Genomic DNA, 13784 nt, shown 5'->3' with positions numbered 1-13784 from the left:
TTTGTGTTGGATTTTTTTTCTTCGATTTTTAATCTTGTAAAAAATAGGTTTTTTTTTTACAATATTAAAAATTTATTATAATACCATTAAAATAGGAATAATCCATACAACAGGAGAAACAATCAACAATATTAGCAATAATATTGGACATTATAAAAAAAAAAACTATTTTTGACCTTATATATAAAAAAGTATGCTTGTATAACATTTTTCTCCCAATTTCACGCTTCACTTAATTTTCTTTTAGCTTAGTTGCTTCACTTAATTTTCTTTTAGCTTAGTTCATTTGGTATGACAATGCATAAAATATGTAAGGTTCGGGGTTCGAACCTCGGCCACCACAAAAAAAAATATAATAAAAGTGATCTACAATAAAATCTCCTTTCTGACAATTTCACTATCTATCTATGTAAAAATAACTCGATTGATATAGACATTGCCATTTATAATATACATGGTCGGAGTTTCTGAATTTTTTCATTTCATTAAACTAATCGACAAGAAAAGAAGAAAAAAAAAAAACCACAACACTATCCATTCAATCAATTTCACTTAAATCAGGTCGAACCGAACCCGGTCCATCCATATTCGAACCGAATCTCCAAATCTAATAACAGATTCTCTAACCCAAAAACCACACTTTCCTTTTTCCCTTCATAAATAGAAAGTTCAGTTTCATCTTTCACCTTCGAAAACACAAAAGCACCGTTGTGTGCTTTCACTCCGTTCCACGAAACCCTAACCCTAACCCTAATGGCGAACAACGAATCCGATCAAGATCCTCAAACCCGATTCTACAATCCATACAAAGACCTCGAAGTTCCAATCCAAAACCTCTACAAACTCCCAACCTCACCGGAGTATCTCTTCGACGAAGAAGCCAAACGTAAACGCCGTTCCTGGGGCGAGAATCTTACTTTTTACACCGGTTGCGGTTACCTCGGCGGTTCAATCGCCGGTGCCGGAGTTGGACTTGTCGAAGGTATCCGATCCTTTGAATCAACCGACACTGCGAAGCTTAGGGTGAATCGGATTTTGAATGCGTCTGGACATTCGGGTCGGACTTGGGGGAATAGGGTTGGGATTATTGGGTTGTTATATGCTGGAATTGAGAGTGGGATTGAGGCTGTGAGGGATGTTGATGATGCTTGGAATAGTGTGGCGGCAGGGCTTGCAACTGGGGCGGTTTATCGAGCTGCGAGAGGGGTGAGATCGGCTGCAGTTGCTGGTGCTGTTGGTGGGGTTGTTGTTGGAGCTGCTGTGGCTGCGAAGAGGGTGGCAAAACGATACGTGCCTATTTGAAGTGTGAGGGTGAGATTTGATCTTATTAAAGATCAATTTTTGAGATATTAATTATGTTAGTTTTAGTTATAGATTATATAGAATTGTTTGGAAGTTGTATGCCATGTGTATTATGGTGATGGTAGTTAACTTTATTGCACCAAAACTCGTCGACAAGATAATGATATATGTGGTTACTTTCAATATATCTGTTTTCTCAAAATTGTTATCAATGACATGTCTGTGTCTATGTTAGTATGTAGTTAGTACTTAATCAATGCTTCTGTTGCTAATTATTGGTTTAATGGTATTTTTTTTACAACTTGATTATGGCTTTCTGTTATAATGTGTATCTTTCTTATAATGTGTAACTTTCTGAAGTTGTCTTGGAATGAATAATTATAATCATACGGATGAAATGGTTGATTTGAAAGATTTTGCATGTCTTTGGTCAGAAATGAACAACTTTTATTTGGGTATAAAACCAACTTTGATGCTCATTTTAGAATTTTTACTGAAGAGATTGTTGGCACCTTATCTTGGGAGTTTTGCAGGATTTTGGTACCATCTGATGCAATATTTTGCCCGTATTCATCACTTAGTATCTGAATTTCATCCTTGCACTTTGAAGGTTATATATTTTAGTTGATTGTGGCTTCTTCCGAGCCCTAGTCATATTGCAAGATCTAGTCATATTATTTATGAACTTTTTGCTGATGTTAATTACTCTTGTTATGTTGCAATGAACACATGAACAATTTACTTGAGAGTCCAGAGCCGGTATCATGGTTAATAATCACTGTTATTATATAATACTTTTATACGTCCAAATGCTGATTTGTTCCATAAAATCATGCATGCTTAGGCTGCATATTATAGTTTGCCTGTTGCTATTGTTAAGTGTGTTGCCTTTGCTTTTGCCAAACTAAACTTGCTAATATATGGTAGTTTGTAGGGGGAATTTGATTGATCACAACGTTAAATGTTATTCACGTCCGGGTTACGGAACAGTGGAGGTTTACCGATTTGCAAATTGTAGAGTGAATGACCTTTCTGTGTTGTTCACTCTAAGCAATTAGTTTTTGCCGTTAGATTAAGAATTTTATTGAATTGTTAGGGTGAGATTTGATCTTAAAAATGTCAAATTTGAGAGATTAATGATGTTAGTTTTAGTTATATATCATATGGAATTCTTTGGAAGTTGTATGCCATATGTATTGTGGTGATGGTAGTTAGCTTTATTGCACCAAAACTTATCGACAAGATAATGTTACATGTAATAAATTATTTCTCAAATTATTACTAGTGTCAATGTGTTGATGTCAGTAGTGTTGTATCTGGTGTCTGGGTCACTAGTTGGTATGTAGTTAGTAATTAATGCTTATGTTGCAAACCGTTAGTTTAATGCTTTGTTTTTTCAACTGAATTATGGCTCCGTTATAATGCGTAACTGTGTGGAGTTGTCTTGGAATGAATATTTTAAAGCTGGATATAGCATCAATTAACCTTTTGTTTTTGCTAGTTCTTTTTATTTGATGGGTGGAGCTGGATTATGTATGACTTGAATGGCTGATTTGGTAGATTTGGCATGTGTTTGATCAGAATCAAACAATTTTTTTGGGCGTTAAACCACTATTACTTTACTGTTCATTTTAGAGTTTTCCGTGGTAGGAATTGTTGGCACCTTACCATGGGAGTTTTGAAGAATTCAGAATTTTGGTGCCATTTGATGATATTTCATTATGATTTCATCCTTGCGCTTTGATGCTCAAGTATATTTCAGTTGATTGTGGCTTCTATGTTCTAGTCATACCTTGTATGAACTTCTTTTTGGTGATATTGATTATTCTTGTTATGTTGCAATGAACGCATGAACAATTTACTCGAGTCTTGAAGTATCGTGACTAATAATCAACCACTATCATTATGTACTAATATATGTCTAAATGCTGTTTTGTTCCAGAAAATCATGCATACTTCGGTTGATTATTAGCAAATTGAGTATTTTATGCCCTCACTCAGATATAACTCTTCTTCAGAAAAGTCTCAAATTTTCCATCCCTCAAGCTAAAACTTGAGGGTGAGGTTAATGGGTTCGCAGTGGTATGCTCTTCAACGGCATAGTAAAATCATTGTTATTATTAGGAGGTGATTTATATTTAAAGCAAATGAAAAGGGACATAATTATGGACCAAGAATGAATGTCATCTTTCTGTATTGTATTGTCTTGCTGCTGAAAGAGATCTGGTTCTTATGGTTTATTGTGTATTTTTGTCTCATGCTTCCTTCGTCTATCTATCCATTTTTACTTTTACTCTTCCACGTTTCCAGTTCAGTAAAAATTCCCTTTTCCTTGAGTTTGCTCCGTTGTGTAGTGTAAAGAGAATGATACATTGATACATACCAACTTATTGGTTAGAATGATACATCGATACATACCAAATTATTGGTTAAAATCTCCAATCCCTTTTGAAATTTAATTGTTAATTTTTATTGATCAGTTAATGAATAAGGACAGTAGACTTTCTGTGGTAGAAAAAATAAAAACTTGATAATTTAAATATTGATGTGCATGGATAAAGATATTTTTAACACATAAATTGTAATGCTCATTAGTTAATGAAGTTGTATTCATGAATAAAATTTAAAAAAAGTCGAGGAAGCCATTGCCTCCCCCTGTCATGCTAAAGGTCCGCCATCAAGAGTGAGTGGTTGCATTTGTAAATCAATTGAAATGTGATATTAACATCGCTCTATTTTGATTTAAAATCAATATGCTTTATTTTGACGACAAATCATTTAAAAAATTTAAGCGTCACTTCATTCAATAAATCTAATGTAAACTTAACTCAATTTAAGGCAGTGAGAATCAATATATAAAATTAAGAGAGATTCTTTTTTCAAAAAAATAAGTACACAAAAAAAAAATGTTTGTCCAAAAGTATACAGGTTCTGGAGGGCAGAAAACAGTTTTCTCCAAAAGTTTACTTTTGAATAACTTTAAGAGGTGAGAAAAGAAGCCAAAACTATTTTGTATCTGGAGTCTACTTAGACCATCAAGCTATAATTAGAGTTTGAATAAATAGAAAACTTTAGTAGTAAATAACTAATCAATTAAATGGATAGTTGACTAAACACTAATTGTTCAACAGTCATATAACCTTAGATTATAAATTGAGTTGATGATTTCAAGTTCGCATGTTAATCACTTGAAATATGTGCATACTAGATCAACACAAGGTGAGGTGCCAATAAAATAAAATTAGTGTTTCGATTATTCACACCATCTAACACAGAAAATGTTAGATCCTCGTTTGCCGGTATAAAGGGCGCATTCTCTTCTAAGAGCATGATTTCAGGACTCAAAATTCAATGCCTTAACTACCCTCACTTATTAAAAAAATTACAAATTTGCAAAATTTATTGTAAGAGAGTAAATACTTAAATCAAAAATTGGTCAGGGATACAATCAACCAAACCCAAATGGGTAAATACCAGGTGATCAAAAACCTTATCCCCCGCCTACAATATCACTCGAAAAAAGGGAATTGAGTACTTCATTGGAGCCTTCTATTTACTTTACAACAACATGGTTTCTGGATTCTCAACATAGCCTTTGAATGCTTTCAACCATTCGGCACCAACCGCCCCTGAACAGAATAATAAGCATATTGTTAGCATGTTTCTCTGTGCGGATCACCATTTTGGTTATTAAAATTGTAGGAATCGGATGATTTAGCTCTTAAATTGGAGAATTTCAGTCAATTTAGTCCCTCCAACAAAATATCACTTTAAAAAACATCCATCAAAACTAATGAAATGCCTGCATATTAGCTTCTCTCTTGCATGCACAAGAGTAAGACAATATAGAACATTTAAAAGTGTGGTGTTAAATTTGAGAAAATGACTATTAATTGACGTTTTTTAATTCAATGGACTAAATTGTCAGACTCAGACAATTACAATATCAAGGACAAATAGTGATTTAGTCCATGATCACAAAAATAAGCTTAAATTTAAGTCACAAAAGGGATTTAGCTCCACGAAACCGTGAAGTAATCTATGTCATTGATCAATAAATTATATAGCATAAGCAACAACATCAGATTAAGAATAATTACCATCTATAACACGATGGTCACAGCTGAGGGTCACGGCCATGAAGGAAGCAAACTTGAATTCTTCAGCACCTGAACCTGGAACGACCCTCCTCTCAGCTGCTCATGTAGAAGCAAAGGCAGGAAGATGATCATTATGAGAAGCAACAAATGCAGCTAATAAATAAAAAGGTGAAAAAATACTAATTTTTTCTCACCAGATCCAACTGCAAGAATGCCTGATTGAGGAGGATTGACAATGGCGCAGAACTGTTTGACTCCAAATGGCCCTCCCAAGTTAGACACCGTAAATGTACCTCCCTGCAATGTATATCAACCAAACAATTTGTAAACTAGTACAAGACGTTGTCATTGGCCAATGAACAGGAAGAATTAACATGAAACTTCAATAACCTCGTAATCTTGGGGTTTCAAGCTGTTTTCTTTGGCTTTCTTTGCCAGTTGTTTGACCTCTTCACCTATTGTAGAGAGGCCTTTCTTGTCTGCATCCTGCAAATTTTGTGAATACAAGGTTGAGTTAGAATAAGTAAAGGCTGTGTATGTATATGAAGTGTTAGAAAGAAGTCATCACTCACCCTGACGACTGGAACAAATAGTCCATGATCAGTCTGCACGGCAACATTGATATTCACATTATGATACCTGCACAAAAAACATAATAACAAATGTTCCATAAGGTCATTCACAAATTTGATTGCAATCCATACATTTAAAAACTGTTAACTTACTGGCGAATATAGTCATTTGTCCATGAACTGTTGCACTGAGGAACTTTACGGAGAGCCAAAGCAGCAGCCTGTAATAAAAAAGGCAAAAGCATCAAACTTAGTTATATGTACACAATAATCTCTGCTGCACAAGACAGATGGTTTAAGCTAAAATGTCTTTCTTGCAATTTATGAGTAAATTTGAGACAAATTGCAACTCAGACAACTGTAAAGCAACTCTGAAAAGTTAAGAAGTGATGATATAACAGAATTAGGCTAAAATTAATTTCACACTACATTGCACTGTGCGATTTTCACAGCCGATTAATAACCACTGTCTTGAGTTAAAAATTTAGCTTTTCTATTGACAACCGCACAGACTAATGCACTGCTCTTTGAATTGTTTTAGCCTGAAATTCATGGAGTCCTATAATTTCATAAGGAGATAGAAAAAATGGAATAAGAGTCGCAATTTATAAAGGGGCCAAAAAGAGAGATAACAGAGGTCTGAGGGAAAATCTAACCAAGCAAACACTCAGATGTTGTTCAAAGCTAATCACAAACAAGTGAAAAGTGTACAACGCATGTTCATCAAATATAATGTCCTTCTCTACTTAATTAGTCAACTAATTACCAACCAAAACACAGGATCGAAGGAAGACAATCTGCAAATATCAAGCACACAGATATTTTGGTAAAAAAATTGATACCTTGATTACAAGGTCATTTACTGATATACGGGCACCACCAGAAGCTTCCTGTAGTGAATTGAGTTGGGTACGCAAACTGCAGATAAGGAGTTCAAGTTATAAAAACTATTTGTATAATAGGTAAAATATATTGATAATAGTGGAGAAGCTCACCTCATGAGTTTGTCAACACATGTATCTACTGTCAAATAGTAATGAGGAATAGTTTGTTTTGATAGCAACAAACGTGAAGCCGTGATCTGTCAAATATATAGAGTTAGTTTCAAGGAAAAAGCATCACTTATGCATGCACAAGATATATTATGATCAGGATGTTACATAAAAAAACATACAGAAAGAAAAAACATGTTCCAGTAATATAGAGCAAGACTATCAATAAGCATACACAATTTTTGTTCACAAATTGAGAACATATGTGGCGTTGTCCTAAACAAATGGTCTTTGGTTCATGTGCAAAACATAGTATCATCGAAGATAAATTTCAGAAACATAAATTCCAAAGACTTGTTTGATATACTACCTTCCTTATCTGTGAGACAGGAATGTCGGTATAATCCAATGCTGCATCTGTTGCAGGCTTGGCCTTTGAAGGTGCTGAAACTTCTTTAGCACCAGAAGCTGCATTAGATGGTAAAAAGGTTTATAATATAATCAATACAATCAACGAATCAACTAAAGATGAAAGTGATTACAAGCACAAGGCCGAAATAGTGGCCTAAATGAATCAACTAAAGATGAAAGTGATTACAAGCACAAGGCTGAAATAGTGGCCTAAATGAATCAACTAAGCAGACACAATTTTTATTACAGCTCATTAACTACGGCACCAAAACCAAAACAACACATTTCAAAGTTTTGCACCATCTATATCCTCCTTTCTTTGCTTTAGAAATGGGTTATTATTCCCTTTTGAGGTCAGAAAATTAATTGTTAACTCGGCAAACTGATGAGTTGTAGGTTGAACTGGAAGGCAGTTTGTTCTAGAGACAAACAAAACCAGTTGAGAGCACGGTTGAATAAGCATGGGAGAACAGTGGAGTTCCAAGTCGGTGGCTGGGTTTTTATCAAGCTACAACCTCTTCAAGTTTTTCCACAATATATAATAACATTATTATCATATATTAATTATTAAAGAAAATGAAACCAACATAAAAGAAGATGTGCAGAGCACGTTTTTGTTTAATAGGTTCCATAACATTTGTATGGAAGGTTGATAAAACTTTTTTTGAGTAAATATAATAAATAAATAAATGATGTGTGTATATATTAGTGTGTATATGTGTGTGTGTGTGTGTGTGTGTGTGTGTGTGTGTGTGTGTGTGATATGCATGAAGCCAAACACAACTTCAAAACATAGTGGGGGCACAAGCCCACAGAGGGCTATACGTGGCTCCGCCACTGGCTATACTACGTAAATAATACAGAGACATACATATAGAAAACTAGAAACATACCCAAGTAATCTTCAATGTCACCCTTGACAATGAGCCCATCATGTCCCGTTCCTTTGATGCTGGAGAGATTCACCTACATACATGAGGTAAACAGGTTGTGTAATGTCATAAAAATGGCTTAGTTCAGTTTTTTAACAGAAAAATCTTCAACCATGGTGTTTAAGTGTTAGTAACTGACGTTTTTCTCTTCCGCTAACTTTCTAGCAAGGGGACTAGCAAATATGCGATCTCCAGATGAAGGGGGTGCACTAGGTTTGGAAACCTTTGGCTCAGGTTCTCGGGCAGGCTCCTCTGCCACCTCTTTCTTTGGGGGAGGTGGGGCAGGTGTTTCTTTGGCAGGGGGGGCACTAGATTCAGATGCTGAAGGTTGGTAGTCTTTAAATTTGGCAATGTCCTCCTCCTCTTCAACAGTTATGGCAATTACCTATGAAAGAAAATATTCTCGTTACCAACATGGATACTTTTCATAAGAGAAAAGAGTTTGGAGTTTAAAGGAAAAAATAATTCTGGTAAATTCAAACTGCTGAACAACAGCATAAAGAGCCCTTTCCAAAGAGAAAAGGTGAAAGTTCAGAGAGCTAGACAATATCAATACCTCACCAACTTTAATTTCTTTTTCCCCTTCCTTACGTACTATTTTGGCCAGAAAACCTTCCTCCATGCACTCCATTTCAACTGTAGCTTTATCCTTCATTTGAAATACAATTTACATATCATTTCACACAGGAATCTAAATAGTGATATTTTATATTCAATGTAATCTCTGGTACAAGAACCATACAGTTTCAACTTCACAGAGCACTTCACCAGGAGCAACTTTATCGCCTTCTTTCTTCAACCATCTTGCAATGTTACCCTGCACATCATTGGGAATCAGTTAATATAATCTATTACCTACAATACGGCAATATCATGGAATTCAGAAAAGTAGAAACCTCTGTCATTGTAGGCGAGAGAGAAGGCATTCCAATTTCCTGGTGTGCGGGAAGATCTGAAAGATACTCGCCATATTTGGTAATGAAATCATTAAGTACACAATCTTTGATACTGATTCCCAAAATATAATATTTATTTAATAATAAAAAAATAGAAAAAAGAATAGGAATTAAGGAAAAATATAAAATCCCTGTAACTTATGGAAAACAGAACTTTTCTCCAAATAATTATACTTTTAGGTAACAACCAAGTACATAACCGAATCTTTCCCTGTGAGAGGCAGACACAAGTTCAAAACAAGATAAATGATGCAGCAGACAGCAGTGTAAGACTCGGCATGAAGTGAAAGGTCTCATAACTGTAAACATAGAATAAAGCTTTACATAAATGTATTGAAGAGGTGTACGGCTGTTTTTGTATCTCCGCCAAAAAGCTCAAGTGTTTTAGGAGAGTTGGACTTTGACATGGTATTAAAACACCTATTACCGCGTTTTTAAGATCCTGAATTTCAACTATATTCGTTGTAAATAAGTTAAATGTAGCACAGGGTATAATAGGTATGTGCATTATCCATTAAGCTCAGAATTCTAATGAAAGGGAGCATGTTAAAGAATTTTATAAAATCATTACATCTACCTACTGACTTAAGCTTTTAGGAGACTAATCATCCACAAGCCATGACACATTTTGAAGGATACTTAACAATATTGTCCAAAAACCCCCCATTAAAAAAGCTTCATGATAGCTCAAACCATGGTCAAAAACACTAGTCAGGAACTCATATTGATTCGCTCAGGTAGCTCAACATTTGTAGTCTTCCATTGAGCAGACTTTCCATTCTATTGATAATTTACAGTAGCAACAAAACTAACATAACAGTTCAAAAGCAGCAGTGGTTTATTGCAACCTGCCTAATAATATTTTAAGTTTCAGAATACATTTTGCCAAACCACAGAAAATAAGTTTCAGAACAGAAGTGCTATTAGCAAAAAATATGATTGAGCGTCATTTGGATGAGAAGCCTCACCCACGTTGCAAATCCTAGATCTATGGATGGTTGACTCAAAAGTAAAACATTCAACTAGCTATAAAACCAAAGAGGAACAGACCAACTCATGAATATTTTAACCAGAGCAATTAAGATATGATCATGATATGTCAAATGACAGATGGACAAATATCAGCAACACCAAAGAATCATGAACTGTACCTGAAGCTGATGAATAGCTTCTCCTTGACAGAATCTGTGAATTTCTTTTGAAGGGCATGGTGGAAAGAAAATGAATAAGTTACAAGTAATCCCATTTTAAAGCATTGAAACAAAATAAATAAAAATTTGACTTGAAAATGACTTACTGTGAAATCTCTCTATTCAACAACGACTCCCTCATGTAACCCCTTTTCATGGTGGACATGTTTCTCTTCTGTACACCAAATGAAAGTTTCTATGAAAGAAAGAATACGGGTCAGCCAAGAATATTAACTCACACAGGGAGGGCGTAAAAAATAAAGGAATAGCTTGATTAGCATAGTAATGTAAATGAGCTCTACTCACAGTAAAGTTGGGGGTTGATTCAGAGACACGGTTTCTTGCTGAAGACTCATTTTCTTGCAGTCGAGTTTTCCACACATCTAAACAATAACCAACTATAATTATTAATACATAAAATAAAATATAAAGAACATGAGCTAGAAATAGCATCATATCATAATTCATAAGGCTCCTAAACAATATTTCCAAAAGGTGATAGATTATTAAAAGTCAAACCACTAATTATTAATCTGATTACTGCCAATGTATTTATAGCAAATTACAACAACAAACAAGCCTTATCCCACTAAGTGAGCTCAGACATATGGATCAAACGTCGTCATAACATTCTCTCAAATATCTTATCTTTATCCAAATCATTGATCTCTAGACCTTTTTTAATAGTTTCTCTTATAGTTTTCCAAGTCTTCCTCTGCCTTTAGGGATTTGACTACCCTTCATCTTATCTACTCGTCTTAATACAGGATTTACAGTCTTCCACTGCCTCTATAATTTGACTATCCTCCATCTATTCTACTTGCCTTGCTACAAAATCTATCGTATTCTTTTCCCTGTAGTGATTTGACTACCCTTCATCTGATCTACTCGCTTTACTACAATATCTACTATCTTTCTTTCCCTCTGGTGATTTGACTACCCTCCAGTTAATCTACTCACCTTACTACAAAATCTACGAAACTTCCCTCTCCATGCCCGAACTACCTAAGACAAGTTTCCAGCATCTTTTCTACGATAGCCGCTACCCCAACTCTCTATAATACTATCAGTTCTAATCATATCCTGTCTAGCCTTACCCGGTTCAAAACACATGTACGAATTTTCATTCCAACTAAAAAAAACTTTTTTTATAACCATCAAACCCAGAAAATGAAAAATTGCATTCGAATTAAGTAGCAACAGATATTGAAAATAAAAAAAATAAAATAAAAAAGTACCAGGATTTCTGGGCTGAACATCGCTGCAAAACATACGAAGCAAAAGAGCACGGTCGTGGTGTAACAAACTCGAAGCATTTCTTAACTGCAAATATATCATATAACCAAAAAAAAAAAAAAAAAAAAACTTAGCTTTAAATAAAAAAAATGAATACGATTGAACAAAAACAAGGGGAAAGGTGAATGATTGACCTTCTTGGAGTGATTGAGTAAATGAGAAGCCATTATTGATTGGATTTGAGAATACGGGATGAGAATTGATTTTGAAAGAAAATTAGGGTTTGGTGGTGGGAGATCGGATCAAATAGAAGAAAGACGGAAAGGGCATTGCAGCTGAAACCCCAGTAAACCAAACCAGAACATATTTTATTCCTTCTTTCTTTCCTTTTTTTTTTTTTATTCCTTAATTATTATCTTTATTTTTTTTTATTTTACAAAATACCTTTACTTTTTACTACTTTCAATAAATTATTACTGCTTAGACTATGTGCAATGGGAGTGTTTAACCTGACAGTCAACAAGGAAAACCAGTGCAATGGCATGTTGAACCTCTGTTGAATGAACTGCTGGATGAGAGAGAGGATTAACGGATTCAACACCAATTAATCTGCCACAGAATGCCACGTGGCGGCGTGCAATTGGACCGCACAGGATTGCCACAGAATGCTCGCCATTTCACATGGCATGCAAAAAAAATTTAAAAAAAAACCAAATAGTGCTCGCCATTTCACATGGCATGCATAAAAAAAATCTAAAAAAAAAAACCAAATAGTATAAAAAACCAACATACATCATTTTTTAAGTGTTTCTTTATTTTAATTTAATTATAATCGATAATTGTAATTTTATGTAATTATAAAAACAAAAATATAAAATTAAATAAGAATAAGAAATAAAAGGTGGTGGGGTAGAGTGTTGAATGAAAAAAAACCATTGGAGAGGTTAAAGTTGAATGAGTGTTGAATTAAGAGAGAGAAGATGATGTGGAGTGTTGGGAATTGAAAAAGTGGGTGTTGAAGGGTGTTTAATGTTGATGACCATTGTAAATGGTCTTATAAGATTCATGTTTTTTTTTTCTTTTCACATTACAACCATATTTTAATTCATCCATAAATTCATTTTTTTTTCACACACTCTCTTTTTCTCTTTTCAAAAAATTTAATGTGCAATATTTCTCCAATAATAAACAATTTTTTTTAGAAAAACAAACAAATGTTAGTAGTTACTCCTTCTTTTGTTCTCGTGAGCTTAACTCAGTTGATATGGACAATGCATAAAATATGCAAGGTCCAGGGTTCAAATCTCGGCCACCACCAAAAAAAGTTACTCCTTCTTTTCAGCTATTTTTTATTTTTTGCACACATTCTATTTTTTTTATAACAAAGAATTAGTTAAAATGTTGTACATATTTTTTTTAATAATTATAAAACAAAATAAAAGTTATTCCGATATCATAGTCTTCAGAAAGAAGCAGCGAAGATGTGAAGCTCTCTACGAAGCTTCCCTCCCACCATAGTCGAAGTACTCAGCGCTACTTTGATTCAAAAGGTAATTGACGATTTCCGATTTTCTTCGGCTGTTGCAACCGTATAAATCAAAATTTAGCATGTGTTTGGTATCACGGTAAGTTTGTCAAAATTACGATGACCCAATGTAATTATGCATAAGCTAATGTATAAGCTACAAAGTATAACTTATGAAAAATCATGGTGAATCATCGTAATTTTAATATCCCCACTAAGATATCAAACATTGACTCAGACTTAAACTATGTATTCACAACCATCTCAAATAAAATTAAAAACATGATTTCAATCAATAATAAATTCACATTGTGTGACATATAATCAAATTATTATTGATAACCAAATTTTGTTGTAAAAAGTTAAAATGTAGATAATTAAAAAAAATTGTTGAAAAAAATAACAAACTTGATTTTTTTTTATAAATAAATAACATTTAAAAAAATTAGACTAATCCAAATTAATATGTGGAAGAATCAAAACTAAAACTCTGAAGATACGAAGAGAGCACATTCTAAGTCTCAAATTAATATGATCATTACGACCTAAGTGATTTTTTTAAGAAATA

The 13784-nt window shown here is 34.0% G+C and overlaps 2 protein-coding genes across 4 annotated transcripts; one reads left to right on the top strand and one right to left on the bottom strand.

The window, feature by feature from the left end:
* Window positions 1-637: 637 nt before the first annotated feature.
* Window positions 638-3560, top strand: TIM23-2 (translocase inner membrane subunit 23-2). Of its 3 annotated transcripts, none has more exons than XM_085738668.1 (2): window positions 638-1311; window positions 3245-3560. In XM_085738668.1, the coding sequence occupies exon 1, from the start codon at window positions 754-756 to the stop codon at window positions 1300-1302; it is 549 nt and encodes a 182-aa protein (XP_085594794.1). In that variant the 5' UTR covers window positions 638-753; the 3' UTR covers window positions 1303-1311; window positions 3245-3560. The 3 variants fall into 3 exon arrangements, with proteins under 3 accessions (XP_085594794.1, XP_085594797.1, XP_085594795.1); XM_085738671.1 differs by lacking the exon at window positions 3245-3560 and adding an exon at window positions 2237-3207; XM_085738669.1 differs by lacking the exon at window positions 3245-3560 and adding an exon at window positions 1836-1939.
* Window positions 3561-4527: 967 nt separating this feature from the next.
* On the bottom strand, window positions 4528-12028 carry LOC146897136 (dihydrolipoyllysine-residue acetyltransferase component 2 of pyruvate dehydrogenase complex, mitochondrial-like). The gene is made up of 19 exons (XM_085738667.1): window positions 11886-12028; window positions 11694-11778; window positions 10762-10838; window positions 10563-10651; window positions 10417-10460; window positions 9206-9261; window positions 9052-9126; window positions 8866-8958; window positions 8449-8694; window positions 8271-8343; window positions 7337-7434; window positions 6970-7055; window positions 6817-6892; window positions 6128-6195; window positions 5975-6041; window positions 5793-5888; window positions 5597-5699; window positions 5403-5498; window positions 4528-4931 (listed from the first exon to the last, which is right to left on the bottom strand). The coding sequence occupies exons 1-19, from the start codon at window positions 11916-11918 to the stop codon at window positions 4861-4863; spliced, it is 1632 nt and encodes a 543-aa protein (XP_085594793.1). The 5' UTR covers window positions 11919-12028; the 3' UTR covers window positions 4528-4860.
* Between the last annotated feature and the right edge of the window lie 1756 nt (window positions 12029-13784).

Source organism: Medicago sativa, chromosome 8 (genome assembly GCF_051527215.1).
Source record: "Medicago sativa cultivar Bolivia chromosome 8, Bolivia_mono, whole genome shotgun sequence".
NCBI lineage: Eukaryota > Viridiplantae > Streptophyta > Magnoliopsida > Fabales > Fabaceae > Medicago > Medicago sativa.
Note: the sequence above shows the minus strand (reverse complement) of the source record. Positions and strands in the feature narration are given on the sequence as shown.